Source organism: Larimichthys crocea, chromosome XIV (assembly GCF_000972845.2).
Source record: "Larimichthys crocea isolate SSNF chromosome XIV, L_crocea_2.0, whole genome shotgun sequence".
NCBI lineage: Eukaryota > Metazoa > Chordata > Actinopteri > Sciaenidae > Larimichthys > Larimichthys crocea.
Genome location: NC_040024.1, coordinates 6,579,283 through 6,600,327, shown reverse-complemented (window position 1 = coordinate 6,600,327; position 21,045 = coordinate 6,579,283). Strand labels below are relative to the sequence as shown.

At 44.4% G+C, this 21,045-nt stretch overlaps 3 protein-coding genes across 3 annotated transcripts in view; 2 read left to right on the top strand and 1 right to left on the bottom strand.

Moving 5' to 3' along the window:
- Positions 1-21,045, top strand: part of LOC104935020 (butyrophilin-like protein 2) — a gene marked incomplete at its 3' end in the record, with an annotated part of 550,859 nt that overhangs the window by 176,493 nt on the left and 353,321 nt on the right. The window lies entirely within an intron of this gene.
- Positions 1-21,045, bottom strand: part of LOC104935135 (V-set domain-containing T-cell activation inhibitor 1) — a 592,626-nt gene that overhangs the window by 532,461 nt on the left and 39,120 nt on the right. The window lies entirely within an intron of this gene.
- otud4 (OTU deubiquitinase 4) lies at positions 5,393-20,510 on the top strand. The gene is made up of 21 exons (XM_027287542.1): positions 5,393-5,847; positions 5,999-6,082; positions 7,472-7,522; positions 7,607-7,653; positions 7,845-7,917; positions 8,557-8,638; positions 8,729-8,891; positions 9,875-9,920; positions 10,028-10,133; positions 10,269-10,333; positions 10,422-10,522; positions 11,117-11,211; positions 11,286-11,454; positions 11,541-11,673; positions 11,794-11,868; positions 11,966-12,614; positions 13,536-14,435; positions 14,573-14,613; positions 14,697-15,363; positions 15,516-15,595; positions 19,136-20,510. The coding sequence occupies exons 1-21, from the start codon at positions 5,716-5,718 to the stop codon at positions 19,640-19,642; spliced, it is 4,266 nt and encodes a 1,421-aa protein (XP_027143343.1). The 5' UTR covers positions 5,393-5,715; the 3' UTR covers positions 19,643-20,510.

Genomic DNA, 21,045 nt, shown 5'->3' with positions numbered 1-21,045 from the left:
ACATTTTAGAAAACATAAGTTTAAAAAACAAACAAACATCCAAGACAACAAACTGATCCAGCAGGTCTGACATCACTTCCTGTTCACAGGGGCGGGGCCAAAGTTTATTATTATTTTAGTTTAAGATTATTATTTATTATATTACGGAGGCTGTGAAGTGTCACGGAGGAAAAAACAAACTTTGTGTGGACAGCAAAGTATCATCAGCAAAACATACTTTAAGTATCAGAAGTAGAAGTACGCGTTAAGCTGCTGGAGGTGGCGCTAGTTTGAAATGGAAGGAAATCGGCTACAAAATACAAAATAAAACCCTGGTTTATTTTCAAAATAAAATACTCCGTGTTCACCGCGGATCGAGTTTCATTACAAGAAAACGTCATAATGGGCCGGGGGTCAACAGGTCAGAGGTTTTTAGGCGTCTTTTCACCCCGTCGACACCATGGGTGAGGAGAAGTTGATTCTGGAGGTCCAAAATCAACCTATGACACCTCACGTCCTTTTTATAAGGACACCAGAAAAAAGATGTGACGTGGAATACCATCGCAGTAAGTTTGACTTCTTTCTGCTGTAACTTTACTTTCCTCTTCGTCACTAAACATCCTGTGAAACATTTAAGGGATCTAAAAAAATAACACAACGTTGCGTTTAGCAGCCAAAACCTGAAGTAGGTCCACAAACCTGAGTCCAAGACGAAGATAAAATCGATACAGTTCATTTTCTCTCCTTGACACCTCTCAGGCTTATCTGTACTCTCAATACTACAACATCAACGTACGTCAACGCCAACAACAACTCGACGCAATTCTGCCGCCATGTGTCGCACTTTAATTGAACTTAACCCCCCCGGGCTGAAAAGCTGTGTGTTAATTGACCACGCCCAACCCTGTGATGTCACAGTGTCCTGGAGTACACATGTACATCACGGCAGCACGCTGGAGAGTTTCAGGCGGGGGGGATGCTCTGTTACCTTTTACCTGTTAACATTTAACCTCAGATATTAACATTGCTTTTTAATTTTTCATATTTTATTTACAGTTCACAATAACAAACATGTTTAAAGGTCACAGAAAACGCCACACGCAACAAAAGGCCGTCATGTTCTCTCTGATTTGTAATTAATTTTCTGTACTTACACTTGTATTGCTTGGTTTTAACTGTGATATATACATATATATATAGTGTATTATTATTATTAGCCTAAAATGAAATGTCCAAACCACCAAACCTCTTTGCTAACAAGCTAACGTTAAGTTCACGTGAGCGGACGAGCTAACGAGTCGACTGAAGTTAAGAGGCTGAATTCAAACCGCTTTGTAAAACCAGAATACGATTTGCACATTATAACGAATAAAGGTTTCATAAAATCACTTCTTCTTTGTCCTGGTCTGTGAGCAGAGGTTAAAGCTAAAGCGGCTGTTTTTAACATTTAAAGGTTCAGTGTGAAACTTTTTCAGGTCGGGTTCAGTCAACAAATACACCAACATAATGCAGAACAAGCTGTAGCTTTACAGTAAGTAATTACAGTGGTCCCTCGTTTATCGCGGGGGATACGTTCTAAAAATAACCCGCAATAAACGAAATCCGCAATGTAAGTTTTACAATTATTATCCATGTTTTAAGGCCGTAAAACCCCTAACCACACACTTTTATACACCTTTTTACACGCATTTTGTACAGTACTCCCTTAGTTAATCAGGACGCAGAACACAATGCCTGTTCATACTGTACAGTACACTGTAAAAAAAGCATGCAAAATTACACTAAAAAACAGCGAGTCCGCGAAAAGTGAACCGTGATATAGCGTGGGACGACTGTATATATATCTATAACAATGACCTCTTTTGGCACCTGAAGGCCACTGTAGATTCCCAAACCTTTTTTTTAAAGTGGGCAGATTTGACAATACTAACATTTAAAAAATGGAAAACAATAAAAGTTACATGCAAATTTTGTTTTCATTGTCACGATTATTATTTTCCACCAAATCTAAACCAATCAGGTGTGAACAAATCTAAAAAGCAGTTCTTCTTTCTTTCACATCTGGAGCCAACAAAGAATAAATTGTATAAACGTGTTAAACTTGCATGAAGTTGATACAAATTAGATTAGATTAGATTAGATTAGATATCCTTTATTCATTCAGCAGCGGAGGAAGGTGTAGCACACACCACAGAATTAGAAAAAAGTAGAAAAGGCAAAAACAATGAACAGACAGAAATATCTATAACCTACAATAAACACGAAAAACAATCAACCTTTAAAACAGACAAGTACTGAGCATAAATCATTTTAAACATGACTTATTATGAGTGATGCAAAGTCTGTGAACATTTAAGTTTAAAATATTTCACTGTCTCTGTAACAAAGTCACATCTACAGATATAACAGCAGCAGTTTTATTAAAAAGCTTCGTTATGTCGACCAAAAAAAGGACAAATCTTCAGCCGTACAGTGTCTGACAATCCTAGCAGGCCATAAATAATAAATTATAAAAATGAAGCTGAGGGATTCGTGATTGGACATCCCTGCCACATACGCACTTTAAATGGGAGCGTGAGCGTAATCTGCATTCTGACACACTGGACCTTTAAAACCTCAAACATCAAACTTTTTATTATTTTAGTTGCAGTTTTTTGGGGATTTACGAGCTGAGTGACATCACATTAAGAGAATACAGAACACGGTTTGCACATTTTAACAAATAAAAGTTTAATTAAATTAAATTTGTTGGGTTTTTTTTACTAATATGGTCTTAGCGTTACCTGGAGGCGTGCATGTGTGCTGTTTTCATATGAATCAATGGTTTGAATTCAACTTTATTTCAATCATAGAAACACAAAGAAAACTCTCGAGGCTCAGCTGGTCTCACATTATCTGCTTGTTTCTTTTATAACTCTCTGTTCCTCGGCTGTTTCCTGTTACTGTTCGCTGCTGCTGATGATCAATAAAGTTTAATTCCATCCGACTCGCCTCCACTCGCACCCCGTCTCTACTCGAAATGTACTCGTGTGCCTCGGTGCAGGGAGATCATGTTGCAGTGCACGAGTGGGTGCTGGAGAAATCTGACCTGTTCACTGCTGCAGGGCTTGTGTTTTTGTACTCGCTTGTACTGCAGTATTTGGCAGTAAAACTCAGGAGTACTACGCCCGTTAGATAGTACAGAGGTAGCACAGAGCCGTGTGGCGGCGAGGAGAATCTCAGAGAGGAATCAGGGATGAAGGTCACACGCCACACTCACAGAACGAGTGGGAGGATAAGTGTCAATCGCCATGGGTACTGTCCCCTCCTCGCCGGTTGCCACGGTTACCTGGCATGTTGTAGGTCTCCATGGCGGCAAGTAGGAGGCCAGTTCATTGGCTGGGAGAAGCTGCGGGCTCGGCGAATCATCGGGCAGTGTGAGAACACACACACACATACACACACACAAAGGTCATTATTAGATTTTTGTAAATGTAATGACATGAGGAGGAGGAGAAGGAGTGAAGGAGGAGAAGGAGGAGGAAAGGTGTGAGGAAGGAGCCAAGAGGAGGAAATGAGGAGACGAAGAGGATCAAAGACTTTCTTTGTTCTCGTGGTTTAAAGGTTAAAGGTCGAGGCCCGACAGAGAAACAAAGACGACTTTTTTAAACGATTAAAGGGACGGTTGTTTATTCATGGAGGCAGTAATCAGTATAAAATATATAAAATAAACTGGAACCAGAGGAAACATTCAGCCTCGCCGTGAAAGCAACCAGCCAACAAATAATCCAACACGCAACTGAACTGTTTTTCTTCCTCTCCTGCCGCTTAGTTTACGATGTTCGATTCACGTTATCGGGCTAACGATAACATGAATGAATTATTAACCTGTTTACATGCTCGGTTATCAGCCTGTATGTGTTTATGATTGATAAAAAGTTGCATAATTATTATTATTGGTTATTAAATGCTAAGAGCTGTTTGTAGTTTCTCCATCGTCTGCACCGTCACCGTTATTTTGGTAAAATTGGCGGACCCCCCTGCAGTATTTCTGCAGACCCTTTAGGGGTCGTGGACCCCTGGTTGAAGACCTTCTGATCTTGGGGTTGAAGACCCGCCTCGGGTCCACCAATGGATATTTAGATGGAGCACCTCCAAGATGTTGAGCTTCACAACAAACCTGTGGGGGGCGTCATGAAGACCTCGTCCATGTTTGGTGGACGTCCAACAACTGAATCAAACCCTGTGGAGACATTTGAGTCTGGACCAACGTGATGGAGCGTCCTGCAGCGTTAACGTGGACAAAATATCATTTTCTACTTACTCAGTGATCTCACACACCCAGCCTCTCTTTGGCTCTTTGCACTCTGCAGGACTGAAAATCAATAACTGCCGTGTGACAGGAAGAGATGGAGGAACCACAGAGGGAGGAGGAGGAGGAGGAGGAGGAGGAGGAGGAGGAGGAAGAGTTCAGGCAGGCCACAGAAGAACGGAAGACAGGAAGGAAGCGCCATAAAAGGAGTGATGAAACAAACACTGCCACATCATGACGATGTTTTTTAAACTCGTCTCCACCACGTGGACGTCACACGCCGAGTAAAATAACATGAAGCGCGGCCGTGGTTCATCTCAAATCAAGTTAAATATTGACTTTTATTTTGACAGCGTGATTCAGCGTGTTTTATTTTGAAAAAAGGCAAAGAAAGTTTAACAATTTATAAAACCAGAGTTTTTTCTTTAAACAGATTATCTTTCATATTAAATATTAAGTTGCATCGTAAATAAGTGTTTATTTTAATAATTATTTTGCAAAAAAACAGTAAATATTGACTTTTATTTTGACAGCGTGATTTTGAGTTTTATTTTAAAAAACAGCGCAGAAAGTTGTTTTTCGCATTCAGTAAAAAAAGTTTTTAATTTAAGATTTTTTTTAAATAAAAGTTATTAAACATTGATTATTTTGGTGAGTGTTTATTTTGTTAAAAAAAGTAAAATATTTTTTTGTTTATTTGATCTATTATATGGAGATTAGTTTAGTTGGTAAATTTTATTAATTATTTTGCAAAAAGAAAATCAGTTAAATATTGACTTTTATTTTGACAGTGTGATTCTGAGTTTTATTTTGAAAAACAGCACAGGAAATCGTTTTTCACATTTAAGAAAAAAAGTTTTTTATTTAAGAAAAAAAGTTTTTTAAAAGTTATTTTGCAAAGAAATAAATAAAAAATCAGTTAAATATGAATTTAGACTTTTATTTTGAAAGCGTGATTCAGCGTGTTTTATTTTGAAAAAAGGCAGAGAAAGTTTCACATTTGATAAGAACCATCTTTTTTTACAGATTTAATATTATTAAGTTGTTTCTTGCATTCAGAAAAAAAAAGTTTATTAAAAGTTATTAAACGTGTTTATTTTGTTAAAAAAACAAAAAAACAAGTTAAATATTGTTCTATTTTATTTGGACTTTTACTTTGGTAAACACCGGAAGTGGTGTGACAGGTCGCGCGGTGTAACTTGACCCCTCGCGGCAGAAGGGGGCGTGTCCGCGCGCTGTTAGCCGCGCTAGCCGCTAGCTGAAGTTTCACTTTGGAGCTTCCTGGAAAACGAAACGGGACGCGGCCGCGCCGTGTCGTCCATGTTCGACTGGAGCTCTCCGGTGACATTACCGACTTCCTCACGGTTACCGGGCGCGTCACAGAGCAGAGCGGCCACGAGCACGCAGCAGCTCCGGATCACTCCGCCTAGCTGTTAGCCGTTAGCATGGAGGGCGCTGGGAGTCCCGACGAGAAGGCGGCGGAGCGGCTGATGGACGAACACCTGAAGTCCCTCGGCCTGCACCGGAAGAAGGTCGCCAAAGACGGCTCGTGCCTGTTTCGAGCCGTGGCGGAGCAGGTAAAGCGTGGACAGGTAGCGCGCGCGCGCAGGTGCTGTGCTAACGAGTTAGCTTCGCTGACTTCGTGAAGTTTGAAACTCTTTAACTGTGACGTCACGTGACGTCATTCACAGGTGTTCACTGTCCGTGACCTCTGACCTCTCCGTCCAGGTGCTGCACTGTCAGAGCCTCCACACCAGAGTCCGAGCCCAGTGCGTGGACTTCCTGCAGCAGAACCGGGACAGCTACGAGGCGGTACGTGACGGAACCGGGTCCAACCGGAGCCCGGGAGGAGGAGGAGGAGGTGTTCAGTGTGGGGTCACACAGGGAGGAGGTGTTCAGTGTGGGGTCACAGGGAGGAGGTGTTCAGTGTGGGGTCACATAGGGAGGAGGAGGTGTTCAGTGTGGGGTCACATAGGGAGGAGGTGTTCAGTGTGGGGTCACACAGGGAAGTGCAGGAGGAGGTGTTCAGTGTGGGGTCACATAGGGAGGAGGTGTTCAGTGTGGGTTCACACAGGGAGGTGTAGGAGGAGGAGGTGTTTAGTGTGGGGTCACACAGGGAGGAGGTGTTCAGTGTGGGGTCACATAGAGAGCTGCAGGAGGAGGTGTTCAGTGTGGGGTCACAATGGGAGGAGGTGTTCAGTGTGGGGTCACATAAGGAGGTGGAGGAGGAGGTGTTCATTGTGGGGTCACATAGGGAGGAGGTGTTCAGTGTGGGGTCACACAGGGAGGAGGTGTTCAGTGTGGGGTCACATAAGGAGGAGGAGGTGTTCAGTGTGGGGCCACATAAGGAGGAGGTGTTCAGTGTGGGGTCACACAGGGAGGAGGTGTTCAGTGTGGGGTCACACAGGGAGGAGGTGTTCAGTGTGGGGGTCACATAGGGAGGAGGTGTTCAGTGTGGGGGTCACACAGGGAGGAGGTGTTCAGTGTGGGGTCACATAGGGAGGTGCAGGAGGAGGAGGTGTTCAGTGTGGGGTCACACAGGGAGGTGCAGGAGGAGGAGGTGTTCAGTGTGGGGGTCACACAGGGAGGAGGTGTTCAGTGTGGGGTCACACAGGGAGCTGCAGGAGGAGGTGTTCAGTGTGGGGTCACACAGGGAGGAGGTGTTCAGTGTGGGGTCACACAGGGAGGAGGAGGTGTTCAGTGTGGGGTCACAGGGAGGTGCAGTACATTTCTGAAGTACACATTTAAGGTGTTTGTACTTTTTAGTTACTTTACAGATTAAAGTACTGAGTAAAGATGGTCGCTGACTGTGAGTCGGCAGTTCTGTTTTCGTGGGCGAGGTCGCCCTGAACCGAAAGTAAAACTGAGACGGCGTCATGTTGACAGAGGCTCAGCTGATTACTACAACTCCCAGAATGCCGTTCAGCCTCGGGACAGACAGACTAGTCGTTAACCACGAGGCGTGTCATGTCGCTGCAGTGCATTCTGGTCCCGGGTGGAGCTCCTGAGGGTGGAGGAATGATCTCAGTGTGTCGGATGTAACTCAGTAGTTTTGTTTTGGTTCCCCCACATGACCCCTCTGTATCAGCCTCCACCACCAGGTGTCACTGCATCCCACACTCTGCTAAAGTTCAGAGTTTTTAACTTTCTCTGCTGTCAGACTTGTTGTTTTGAAGGTCTTCTGTGTTTTCTGTGTTTCAGTTCATTGAAGGTGACTTTGTGGATTACCTGGACAAGCTTCAGGACCCGCAGGTACGACACAATTAGTGACTGGCTCCATTTTTTTAGGTGGAATTTGTTAAATTGAACTAATTTATGTCACTCTGTGTTTGACAGCAATGGGTGGGAGAGGTGGAGATCAACGCGCTGGCCGTCATGTATAAGTAGGAATCATTTCTCCCCTCAGACAGATGTTAGACGGTCCATAAAACAACGTGAAAAACATCTGATGATGTTCAGCAGACGATCAGTCTGACTCAGATGTTGACGAGATGTCGATGAGTCATGGAAAACCTCCATGACTCATCGACATCTCGTCAACATCTGTGTATTCAGTTTCTTTGTCTTCTCGTAGGAGGGATTTTCTGATCTTCCAGGAGCCTGGAAAACCAGCCGTCAACATCACAGACAACAACTTCAAGGACAAGGTGAGGCTGAAGTTTGAAAGGAAAGTTTCCTGCCTGTCCTCAAACACATTTCATTTAGTTAGAAGAACCAAACTCTAAAGATCTACAACGAGACGCCGCTGTGAGGACTTTTACAAGTCGAGTACGGTCGGCGATGCCGCCCTGTGCTGAGGGACCTCGTGGTGTTTACAGATAGATACATGGGAGCATGTTGAGCTCAGGAATCACAGTTTAAGTTGCCGCGTTGCCTTCGGATATCACCTAAACTCCGACATACTCCTGATCCAACTTTTTGGAAAATTTTAGCCCGACGTCACGCTGCATCAGGTGCAATCAGGTGCTCAGATCGGTCAAACCTCCACAGTCGGCGTGAAATCTAAACTCTGATTCTCGACCTGTCGTCTTCCGACTCTGTTTATTTCATGGAGCAGCTTCTGAATCTGAGTCTGAAACACGAAGACACGAAGAAGTTAGATTTGGTTTGTCGAGTGGTCAAGCGACGTAGACGGTGAATGAGAGCGAGCGAGCGCCGGCCTCGATAAGAGAAATAAAAAGTTATTGTTTGTGTCTTTAGGACTCTTTGGATTGTACATTTTGTTAGCAGTTTATTGTTTATTACCTGTGCAGGTCTAAACAGTGTTCTTGTTTGTTGTGTTTCAGGTGCGGTTGTGTTTTCTGAACGGGAATCACTACGACAGCGTTTATCCCATCAGCCGCGTTAAGAACGCCGCTCTGTGCCAGTGTGAGTGTTTTTTAACGTCGCCTGAACAAACGTCCAGCCGCGTCACGTGGCAATGTTTAACGTTTTGTTGTGTCTGAATGTGTCGTGCAGCCATCCTGTACGAGCTGCTGTACGACGACATCTTCAAAGTCGACCGCAGCTTGCTGGGCGCGTGTCAGCGGATCAGCCGACCCTCCGACTTCCTGAGCGACGACAACATGGCCACCTGCGTCAGCAGCGACGAGTCCGACCTGGACGCCGGCGACGCGCTTTGGTAAGAAACAACGAAGAAGTCATGACATCACAACAGCAGCCTTCCTTCCTTCTTTTATCCTTCTTCCATCCTTTATTCCTTCCTTTATTTCAGTCTTTCAACACTTTCTTCGTCCTTCCTCTTCTTCTTTTCTTCCATACTTCCTTCCTCCACCCTTCCTCCTTTCTTTCTTCCTTTTTTCCTTCCTCTATCCATCCTTCCTTCTTTCCTTTTAGTCTTTCTACCCTTCCTTCTTCCTCCCTTTTTTCTTCCTTCTTCCCTTCCTTCCTTTCTTCCTTCCTTCAGCTTTCCTCCTTCCTTCCTTCCAGTCTTTTGACCCTTCCTTCTTCCATCCTTTATTCCTTTCTTTCTTTCAGTCTTTCAACACTTTCTTCATCCTTCCTCTTCTTCTTTCCTTCCATCCTTCTTTCTTCCTTTTTCAGTCTTTCTACCCTTCTTCCTTACTTTCTTCTTTCCTTCACCCTTCCTCCTTTCTTTTCTCTTCCCTTCTTCCTTCCTTCCTTCCTTCCTTCCTTCCTTCCTTCCTGATATCACTGCCTAGTCCAGCAGCAGTCAGCCCAGCTCGGCGTCTGTCTTTCAGCCTTTTATTTCACCAAGCTCTCACCAACCACTAAAAGTCAGTCCCACATTTACTCTTGTCCGGCGGCTTCTTGCTCGCTCACTCTCTCCTTTTCTCTTCTTAGCGTCCTCCGTCAGCGTCCTCTTCACTCTCTTCTCCTCCGCCATCATGTCAGTTACATTGCCCATTTGCTCAGCTCCTGTTCTGGCACGACAACATTCCCTTAAAAGCTCCTCTTCTTTCCATTGGTCCAAAACGTCTCTGGCACAGAGCTCAGTGAAATAGTTGGTGGTGTGTGACTGGTGGGAGTTAACAGACGTTTGAGGGGAAAAGTTACACAGTGTTACTTAAAGTGGAGTACTTGAGTAAATGTACTTAGTTACTAAGTAACTGATCTGATCTGTTGTTTGTTTTTATGTTTCAGGGTGGAAAACGGAACGAACGTGACGACGACGACGAGACACAGCAGGGTAACAGAGAAACACTGAGACCTGCTGACCTGCCTCTGCTGTTACAGCTGATATCACACAATAACTCTGTGTGTGTGTGTGTGTGTGTGTGTGTGTGTGTGTCTCAGGGTCGCGGGCGTGGCCGTCACCTGCTGCCTGAGAGGGTGAGGCGTTCACTGAACCCGACTCTGTTCAGGAACATCGAGTACGACGTCTGGCACAAGACAAAGAGAGGTGACGTGAATAAAATATATAAATCACTCCTATAAGGGCAGACTGAACTCCAAACTGTTAATTCATTCATTACATTAATTAATTATAATTATAAAATTCTGACTTTGTAAGTTTTTTGTTTTTTTTGTCGTTCAGCTCAACAGAAGATGGATTATTACATCGCTGCTGGGATGCAGTTCACTGTCGGAGACCGCTGTCAGGTGTGTGTGAGATGTTCAGGGTCCTGAGGTAAACTCAGTTTCTTGGGGTGTGTTTTTCAACATTATTTGTGTGTGTGTGTGTGTGTAGGTTCGTCTTGAGGGGAGTGGACGGACCTACAACGCAACCATCAAGGAGGTTCTTCCCAACAACGGCCCGGTGACGGTTTACATCGAAGAACTGGGAAAGAAGTAAGTCGCAACAACACGTTGAGTCTTTAAGGAGTCACAAACTCCTGATTTCACACTGACGCCATGTCACATCGACTGAAAACTGACTGCTGTAGACTGTTTTCATGGGAAGGTAATCACAGGAGCCAGGTGTAGCACAGATAGGGGAGTCACGGGTGGAGGGAATCATTTGTAGTTTGTAGTTTTGATCTGCATGAATAAAACTTTATGGAAGACCTGATTTTATTTGGCGCCACAACGAGTTGACAAAAACTTCAAGTTCCCTTGAGTGGCCACTACGCTGACGACGAGTTCGACAGCCCTGGTGTTAAATATTATACTGAGCACAGTGCAAAGCGAAACTTTTACAAAAATGATCAAAAATAAATAAAAAATATTTAAACATCGAAAAGGAAAAAGGAGCCATGAAGTAGAAGCAAACTAATTTTCTGTCATTCGACTGATTGAATTATTAAATTTGATTATTTTGGATGTTTTTATAACTAAACATCCGATCGTCACATTTTGTAACATAAACGCGGTGACGTAACAAGAAGATCAAATCAGAGTTGTACTTGAGTGAAAGTACTTAGTTACATTTGTCGTGTGAATCAGACAGGTCCCTCTGTGGAGTCTTCGTCCTCCCAGTGAGGAGGGCAGCTGGAGCACCGTGGTGAACCGAGACAAGAGGCTGAGCAACGGACACGGAGGTGAGGTGGTGCACACACACACACACTCTCTTATAACCTGTTGAATCAAATTCAAACTCGTCGTCTCGTCTCAGACTGGGAGGACCGTGGTCGAGGCAGAGGCAGGGGGAAACACGTCCCAGCATCCTCCTCTGTTTCCCAGGCAACCGTCCCGGGCTCCGGTGGGCGCGTGCTGAAGCAGCACTCGTGGCCGCCGCAAGCCACCGTAGACGAGCAGACCGGGGCCAAAGCCAACAGGTCACTGTGAGTAATGTTTGACTTCCTCCACCGGGCGGCTCGGTGAAAGAAGCTGATTGTAAAACACGTGTGTGTGTTTGTTTTCTTCACAGGAAGTCGGTGAGCTCGGTGGAGACTTCGTTCGGACTGACGGAGCAGGAGCGTTTGGCCAAAGAGGAGGAGGAGAGGAACGTGGCGCTGGTGGAGATCCAGCTCAGAGACGAGCACAGCTTCCCCGCCCTCGGGGTGAGTTCAGAGGAACTTCACGCCGAGTCCTCGTGGTTGTCAGGCTGACACAAGATGATGCAGATTCAGGAACTTTTTTAGTAACTTTTATAAATCTGTTTTTGTTCTTCTGTCGCTCAGACTCAGCCTGGGACGCAGAGCGACGGAGGGAAGAAGAAAGGAGGAGATAAGAAAAGATCTCAGAGAAACAAGACGGTACGTTTGTTTGTCGCGTCCTCTGCTCGCATTCAGACAGACTCTCACTTCACAGATCTGGAGGTTGATGTTCGATGTTTCTTCTCCTCTCTTACAGAAGAGTCCGGTCGAAGATGTCAGAGCGTCGTCTCCCTCTGCTGGTGAAAGACCAAAATCTTCCACCCCACCACTCACCTCCACGGCTGCTGTGAATACAGCTCCACCCGCCGACTCCTCGCCTCCTGCTGCAAAACCTCCTGCAAACTCCGACTCGCTCAAGGCTGCCTCTTCTGCCAGCGCCACCCCGGCTCCTAAAACAAGCGCACCTTCTTGCGCTTTAGCTACCGGAACAACGCTGTGTTCTCTTCCTGCTGCCCCGAGTACTAAACCTGCTGTGACGGGTGGTGCTGTGCCTTCCTCCGTCCCCTCCTCCGCCTCTCTCTTCTCCTTCCTCACCCCTGTGCTCCCCGCTGCGTCATCACCCCCGACCTCCCACGCCCTCTCCTCATCCTCCCCTCCACCCTTTTCTTCCTCTAAACTGTCCTCTCTTCCCCCTCAGTTGTCTGCCTCACCTCCACCTTCGTCTTCCCTACCACCTCCCACTTTCATCGCTCCCATCGCTCCCTCTCCAACTGCCACGCATGGCTTCCTCCCGCGTTCCTCCCCGCCCGTCTCCTCACTCACCCATTCCCCAAGTCCACCTCCCTCCTCCGCCCACCATGCTGCCAAAGTCTACGAGGCTCCGCCAGTTTCAGGCCAAACTCCAAGTAAGAAATCTTTTTCATTTGAATCTCAGTCTTAGAAGTGTTTCAGTAGCTGTAGAGGCGCCAGTGCTGTGGTCAAGTATAGAGCCTTCTTAGGTAGCTGATATTCACATAAACTCTCTGGGTGAAGGTTGCTACATCGAGTCACTTCATTCAGCGTCGCCTTGATGTATTTACAAACTGCTGTGTGTTCTTTTGGACGCTGTTTGGCTGATGAATTCTTTGTGGATTAGACAATGCACAGGCAATTAAGTGACATCCCAGCACTTGTAGTTTTGACCAGTCTTAGACTGAAATCCTCGAGTCCGAGATGAGACCTAGGCCTTTTTCAAAGTGATCTTAAAACTGGTCTCTGTTGCCGGCGTTGGCTGATCTTCCTCGCTGTGTTGGTCAGTCTCTGATGATGCGTAGGGGGGTTGGCGCTTCAGCTGAACTCTAAAAGTGGGTTAATCCATGAATTGTTGAGGATGAAGTGTGACTGAGTAATCTCTCGTTGTTGGTTAATAACAGAGTAAATAGGATGTTAAATCTTAAAATGAGATCATAGTTCAGTTTCTAGGTGGTTAGGGTTGGGATAATCCACTGGGAGGCGTTAAGATCGTGGATATCCGAGGTCCAAAGGTAGGACCACAGGCGAGATGTTTGGGTCTGAAGTAAAGAGACCAGGCAGTTGGGGTTAGGCAAGAAGCCTGACCTTCAGGGTATCCCATACCTGCTGACTTCAGACCAAAAGTTCAGGAATTGTTCAAACCTTGGACAAACTATCACCAAACATGGCATTAGGATTCCTGGGGTTTGGACCTAAAACCTTTATAACACTTCTTTTTGTTGCCATGTGAAGTCTTTCAGTTAGAGCAGAAGATGCGCTGTTATCCAGTGTCTCAAACTGAGAGCTAAGTCTTCATGTTTTCTGTCTTTCTTCAGATTCTTTGCCAAATATCGGAGCTACTGTGACAGCATCCCAGAGCTTCCAGAGCCAAGCCTCCCTGTCCCAGCTTCTTCCTCAGGTGTCTCAGGTGAACCAGAGCCACGTCTCTGTGACCCAGACCTCGTCAATCCAGGTTGAGAACCAAACCAAGCTTTCTCCGCCCGTAAACCAAATCTTGATGCCGCAAACACAGACCGAATCCTGTCTTCCTGCCCTCCATCAGCACCAACCTCAGTCCAACACTGACGTGGTGTCTCTGCCCCAAAACCAGAGCCAGGTCTCATTAACCCAGGTGGAGAACCGAACCCAGTCTTTTTTGCCGGCAAACCAAACCTTGGTGCCCCAGATGCAAAGCGAGGCCCCGTCCTCCCTCCAGCACCAGTCTCAGGTCCAGTACCCCTCGCCGACGGTGGCTGAGGTCCAGTCCTCTCACCCAGCTCCAGGAGCTTCCTACCCCCTCACCTCTCAGGCCTCAGTTCCTGTCTCCGCCTCCATGCAACCCCATCCTCACCTCCACGTCCACCCGGCCCAGCCTCCTCACCCCTCTCAAGTCCCACATCCCTCCCTCTCCCTCTCTTCTTCCCCGACTCATCCCTCCAACACCCAGAATCAAACAGAGGCCCCGCTCCCTCCCACCCAGCAGGCTCAGCGCCAGGCCGACTCTCCGGCTCATCCTCCCTCCCAGCAGTCACACGTTCCTCACCCTGCTCTTCATGCCCTACTACAGTCTGCACACCCACCTCACCCCCAGTCAATCCCAGGAGCTGTACCTCTGCAGCAGCTGTCCCAGATCTACCAGGACCCCCTGTACCCTGGGTTCCCCCAGGGGGAGAAGGGCGACATTGCTCCGATTCCCCCCATGTCCTCCAGCAAGTCAGGTGACGACTTGCCACAAGGTGAGCAACAATTAAAGCAGGGCCGACATTAAAGTTCCCAGAGCCACATTGACGTCTTCAGATTCATTTGTTTGACCAACCAAATATTACAACAAGTTTTGGACATTTCTGAGTGTTTGATCTATCTTCCTCTGCAGACATCAACATCTTGAGGTTTTTCTTCAACTTGGGCATCAAGGTAAGACAAAGAACTTGATGCTATGAAATACTTTGAACCCTAACCCTTGAATACTCCTGATTCTCTGACCCTCTTCTCTCCAGGCCTACTCCATGCCTATGTTCCTCCCCTACTTTTACCTCCTCCCCCTCCAGCAAGCCCACACCCTACACCCCAAGCTCCCGTCCCGTTCCCCCTCTCCTACCCCTCACTACCTTTCCTCCAACGCCCCCACCAGGCACCAGGAAGCGTACCCTCACTCCCAGTACCCTCCGACTTCAGCGTCAGCGTCAGTGCCGTCTCAGTACGACCACCAAGTCCCACTCACTGAACCGTCTCATCCCAGTGAACCCTCCTTCAACCAGGCCGCGTACCCTGTCACCCAGCCTCCACCCAACAGGATGCCAGCCCCCGGGCAATGGCAGCAGCCGCAGGTGCCTCCACCCAGAAACACCAGCTTCCCGGTTGAGTATCCCACCCCAAGTCCACCATATCCACTTCCCCCGCCCTTATCTCAGGGCTACCCACCAGGTCAAGTCCCAGGACACCCAATGTACCGTCCGAGCATGCCTCCATACCCACCCCCATCTCTGGGATATCAGCCTTCATCCACCCCAGAGGAGCTCCAGGTGAACCAGGGGCTGATGGAGCAGCGTCAGCCTGCCAACGGGGACACAATGCCTGGCCAAAGACCCAGCCGTGTCACAGGTCCTGCTGCTGCTAGCTTGGCTAATGCTAACAACAACAGAACAGTGGTGGTTCCCAGCGTTGGTACGTAAAGTCCAAAATAAAAGGATTAAATTTCAGGCTTCCAGTCAAATCTTTTTAAGTTTGATATAAACTTTTTACAGATAGATACACACAGGAATCCTGGGTAATTAATTAAGTGGTTATGTGTGTTTTTCTTTTTTTTTTCCCGTTAGGCCTGAAGAAGGAGCCCGGAGACAGTTTGACCAAAGTGGTGCTGCTGGTGGACCCGCCACTCAATCCCAACAATCCCATAGTAAGGACCACACACACACACACATAGTCTGATGTAGTAGTTGCAGTGCAGTGGAATATAATTTAAATTTCTGGCTTTTTTCCCTTTAAAAATTCTGACTTTTCCTTAAATTTTTGATTTTTTTCCTTGCATTTCTGGCTTTTTTCCCTTAAAATCCCGACTTTTCTTCTCAATATTCTGACTTTTTTTCCCTTAATATTCTGACTTTTTTTTCTCAAAATTCTGACCTTTTTTTTTTTCTTAATGTTATGGACAACTGCATGTTTAGTAGTTGGTAGTAGTTAACAGGTTAGAATTTTGTGGAAAAAAAGTCAGAATTTTGGCCTTAATTTCTCAGAATTAAAGAGAAAAGTCAGAATTTTCAGGGGATAAAAAATCTGAATTTTGGATGAGAAAAGGCAGAATTTTGAGGGGAAGGTCAGAATTTTTGAGTGAAAAAAGATAAAATTTTCAGAAAAAAAAAATCAGAATTTTGGATTAGAAAAGTCAGAATTTGGGGGGAATCAGAATTTTGGATGAGGAAATCAGAATTTTGGATGAGAAAAGTCAGAATGTTGGGGGGGGGGATCTGAATTTTGGATGAGAACAGTCAGAATTTTGAGGGGGGAAAAGTCAGATTTTTGTAGTGAAAAAGTCAGAATTTCTGGTGAGAAAAGTCAGAATGTTGGAGGGGAAAAGTCTGGATTTTGGATGAGAAAAGTCTGAATTTTGAAGGGAAAAAAATCAGAATTTTGGATGAGAAAAGTCAGAATGATGGAGGGGAAAAGTCTGCATTTTGGATGAGAAAAGTCTGAATTTTGAAGGAAAAAAAATCAGAATTTTGGATGAGAAAAGTCAGAATGATGGAGGGGAAAAGTCTGCATTTTGGATGAGAAAAGTCTGAATTTTGAAGGAAAAAAAATCTGAATTTTGGATGAGAAAAGTCAGAATGATGGAGGGGAAAAGTCTGCATTTTGGATGAGAAAAGTCTGAATTTTGAAGGAAAAAAATCAGAATTTTGGATGAGAAAAGTCAGAATGATGGAGGGGAAAAGTCTGCATTTTGGATGAGAAAAGTCTGAATTTTGAAGGGAAAAAATCAGAATTTTGGATGAGAAAAGTCAGAATGATGGAGGGGAAAAGTCTGCATTTTGGATGAGAAAAGTCTGAATTTTGAAGGAAAAAAATCAGAATTTTGGATGAGAAAAGTCAGAATGATGGAGGGGAAAAGTCTGCATTTTGGATGAGAAAAGTCTGAATTTTGAAGGAAAAAAATCAGAATTTTGGATGAGAAAAGTCAGAATGATGGAGGGGAAAAGTCTGCATTTTGGATGAGAAAAGTCTGAATTTTGAAGGAAAAAAATCAGAATTTTGGATGAGAAAAGTCAGAATGATGGAGGGGAAAAGTCTGCATTTTGGATGAGAAAAGTCTGGATTTTGAAGGAAAAAAATCAGAATTTTGGATGAGAAAAGTCAGAATGATGGAGGGGAAAAGTCTGCATTTTGGATGAGAAAAGTCTGAATTTTGAAGGAAAAAAATCAGAATTTTGGATGAGAAAAGTCAGAATGATGGAGGGGAAAAGTCTGCATTTTGGATGAGAAAAGTCTGAATTTTGAAGGAAAAAAATCAGAATTTTGGATGAGAAAAGTCAGAATGATGGAGGGGAAAAGTCTGCATTTTGGATGAGAAAAGTCTGAATTTTGAAGGAAAAAAATCAGAATTTTGGATGAGAAAAGTCAGAATGATGGAGGGGAAAAGTCTGCATTTTGGATGAGAAAAGTCTGAATTTTGAAGGAAAAAAATCAGAATTTTGGATGAGAAAAGTCAGAATGATGGAGGGGAAAAGTCTGCATTTTGGATGAAAAAAGTCAGAATTTTGGCCTTAATTCCTCAGAATCAAAGAGAAAAGTCAGAATTTTCAGGGGATAAAAAATCTGAATTTTGGATGAGAAAAGGCAGAATTTTGAGGGGAAGGTCAGAATTTTTGAGTGAAAAAAGATAAAATTTTCAGAAAAAAAAAATCAGAATTTTGGATTAGAAAAGTCAGAATTTGGGGGGAATCAGAATTTTGGATGAGGAAGTCAGAATTTTGGATGAGAAAAGTCAGAATGTTGGGGGGGAAAAGTCTGAATTTTGGATGAAAAAAGTCAGAATTTTGGCCTTAATTCCTCAGAATCAAAGAGAAAAGTCAGAATTTTCAGGGGATAAAAAATCTGAATTTTGGATGAGAAAAGGCAGAATTTTGAGGGGAAGGTCAGAATTTTTGAGTGAAAAAAGATAAAATTTTCAGAAAAAAAAAATCAGAATTTTGGATTAGAAAAGTCAGAATTTGGGGGGAATCAGAATTTTGGATGAGGAAGTCAGAATTTTGGATGAGAAAAGTCAGAATGTTGGGGGGGAAAAGTCTGCATTTTGGATGAAAAAAGTCAGAATTTTGGCCTTAATTCCTCAGAATCAAAGAGAAAAGTCAGAATTTTCAGGGGATAAAAAATCTGAATTTTGGATGAGAAAAGGCAGAATTTTGAGGGGAAGGTCAGAATTTTTGAGTGAAAAAAGATAAAATTTTCAGAAAAAAAAAATCAGAATTTTGGATTAGAAAAGTCAGAATTTGGGGGGAATCAGAATTTTGGATGAGAAAAGTCAGAATTTTGGATGAGAAAAGTCAGAATGTTGGAGGGGAAAAGTCTGCATTTTGGATGAAAAAAGTCAGAATTTTGGCCTTAATTCCTCAGAATCAAAGAGAAAAGTCAGAATTTTCAGGGGATAAAAAATCTGAATTTTGGATGAGAAAAGGCAGAATTTTGAGGGGAAGGTCAGAATTTTTGAGTGAAAAAAGATAAAATTTTCAGAAAAAAAAAATCAGAATTTTGGATTAGAAAAGTCAGAATTTGGGGGGAATCAGAATTTTGGATGAGGAAATCAGAATTTTGGATGAGAAAAGTCAGAATGATGGAGGGGAAAAGTCTGCATTTTGGATGAAAAAAGTCAGAATTTTGGCCTTAATTCCTCAGAATCAAAGAGAAAAGTCAGAATTTTCAGGGGATAAAAAATCTGAATTTTGGATGAGAAAAGGCAGAATTTTGAGGGGAAGGTCAGAATTTTTGAGTGAAAAAAGATAAAATTTTCAGAAAAAAAAAATCAGAATTTTGGATTAGAAAAGTCAGAATTTGGGGGGAATCAGAATTTTGGATGAGGAAATCAGAATTTTGGATGAGAAAAGTCAGAATGATGGAGGGGAAAAGTCTGCATTTTGGATGAGAAAAGTCTGAATTTTGAAGGAAAAAAATCAGAATTTTGGATGAGAAAAGTCAGAATGATGGAGGGGAAAAGTCTGCATTTTGGATGAGAAAAGCCTGAATTTTGAAGGAAACAAAATCTGAATTTTGGATGAGAAAAGCCTGAATTTTGAAGGAAACAAAATCTGAATTTTGGATGAGAAAAGTCAGAATTTTGGATGAGAAAAGTCAGAATTTGGAGGGAAAAAGTCAGAATTTTGGCCTTAATCTTTCTCTGTATATATTAACGGTAAGAGTTTGAAACCTTTCTGTCTCTCTCTCTCAGCTGGTTTCAAACCCTGCCATCAAGGATGTCCCCGTCTCCATGACAACTGTGAAGACCAGCAGCACCCCTGCCTCTCCATCACCGTATGACATCATCTCCAAGACGACCATCCCCAGTGACAACAACCCCTCTCGTGGTCACCGTGGCCACCAAAAACCACATCACCATCCCACCAACACGTACGTCCCACTGGGGGCATCGGAGACCAGCCAGGTGAGTTACCTGACGACCTTTGGCATGGCAGAGGGTCTGTCTGTCGGCTGCAGCACGGAGGACGACTGGGAGGAGCAGGCGGGATTCAAACCGACGACCTTGACTCACCGAGGGACGAAGAGGAACTACAGAGGAGGAGGAGGAGGAGGAGGAGGAGGAGGTAGAGGCAGCCGAGGCCACGATCCAGGGAGGGGGTCACACAGGAGGAGATATGAAGGAGAGCCGGGGGCGGGGTTTAGATACGTCCAGTATAGCTCCTCCCACAGGGGGAGGGGCCGGGAGAGAGGATACTAGCTCTCAGCCAATGAGAGGAGTGGACACACGAAGGTGTTTTTTGTTTTCTTTTTCCTCGTGAAGCGTGTTTCGTTTTCTTTATGACATCTTTTTTTTTTTTTTGTCACCATCTGGAGCTCTAATTGGTGGACGGGATCGATCGCACGTACAAAATGAGTCACAATCGCCTCGTTGTCAAACTCTAAATCTCTTTTTTGTTTGTTTGTTTGTTTGTTTTGAAACGCTCTGACTCGTCGCAGAAACAGGAACACTAAGGTCGTCTTGACGACGCTCGTTGTTAGCTTTCGTAAAATTTTTCAGCAGTTTAAACACATTGACGAATGTCAGGAGCTCGTGCGTCGACCTGAAAGTCTTTGGACGACTATAAACGTGTTCGGAGTGACGTGGATTTTTGTGCCCTGAATTTTGACTTTCGTTCTTTGAAGGAATAATTCGACGCGACTCTATTCGACTATTCCATCAGCCCTTGAACGCAGCATAACAACTGAGAGCTTAGCGTGTGAAACCAAGTTCGGCGAGCACTTCTTCTGTTAGCGTCTGTTAGCACTGCGAGCTAAAATAAAAACAAAGCGGATAAAACGCTGCTTTAAAACTACTACAGTACACACAACGGCAAAGAAAGTTTAACTTGAAGCTGTTTTTTTGTTTTATTTACTGCTGCTGGTTTCACGTCCTCTTCCCGTGTTTTTTTTTCTTTGGTCGGCTTTAAAGAACTCAAAAAAAACTCAGTGCCTTACGTTTGCTGCTTTTTACCGTCTTATATTTCGGGTTTAGGAAACACTGCTGTACAGAACAAAAAGGCTGTTTTGTCGTCTGTTTGAATTTTCTATGTGGTTGAATAAATAAAACTTTTTTTGGTTCAGATGGACGAGCTTGTGTTTGTTTTATGAAACTGCTAAACCCTGAAATCACCGGACACGCGACTTCAAACTCCACCAGGAGCGTTTCTCTCTCCAGACTTTGTTTACTTGCTCAGATTTGGTCATTGTCCTGGTTTATGTTCTTCTAAATATGTTTCTACATGTGGAAATATGCCATGTGGTTCACTTGTTTCTCTTTTGTCTGTTAAATTGACGCGGGATGCTCGCGACGTCCGTCTAAATACATCCAAGCCGGTGAGGCTTTCAAACATTGACTACAACGGTCGCGTACATCCACAGCGCCTTACGGGATGCGCCCAGTTTGGGTCTAGCGCTTTACGGCACTAAGTCACACAGCAGCAACTATTTCACTGATTCTGGTGAAACTGGATCATATTTTATGGAGGAAATGTTTTCTGGTTTTCCCTCTGATGTCCTCCGGCTGCTCCGCCTCAACTCTGTGATTTACAGAGTTTATGATGGACAGTGAAGTAAACTGCTGACAGCTGTAGCTGCTGTTAGCTCAGGCAGAGCAGAGACAAA

Coding starts and splice junctions, on each gene's coding strand:
- otud4 (XM_027287542.1), top strand. CDS start 5,716: ATGGAGGGCGCTGGGAGTCCCGACGAGAAGGCGGCGGAGCGGCTGATG. Junction 5,848..5,998: donor TTCGAGCCGTGGCGGAGCAG/GTAAAGCGTGGA, acceptor CTCTCCGTCCAG/GTGCTGCACTGTCAGAGCCT. Junction 11,674..11,793: donor ACAGCTTCCCCGCCCTCGGG/GTGAGTTCAGAG, acceptor TCTGTCGCTCAG/ACTCAGCCTGGGACGCAGAG.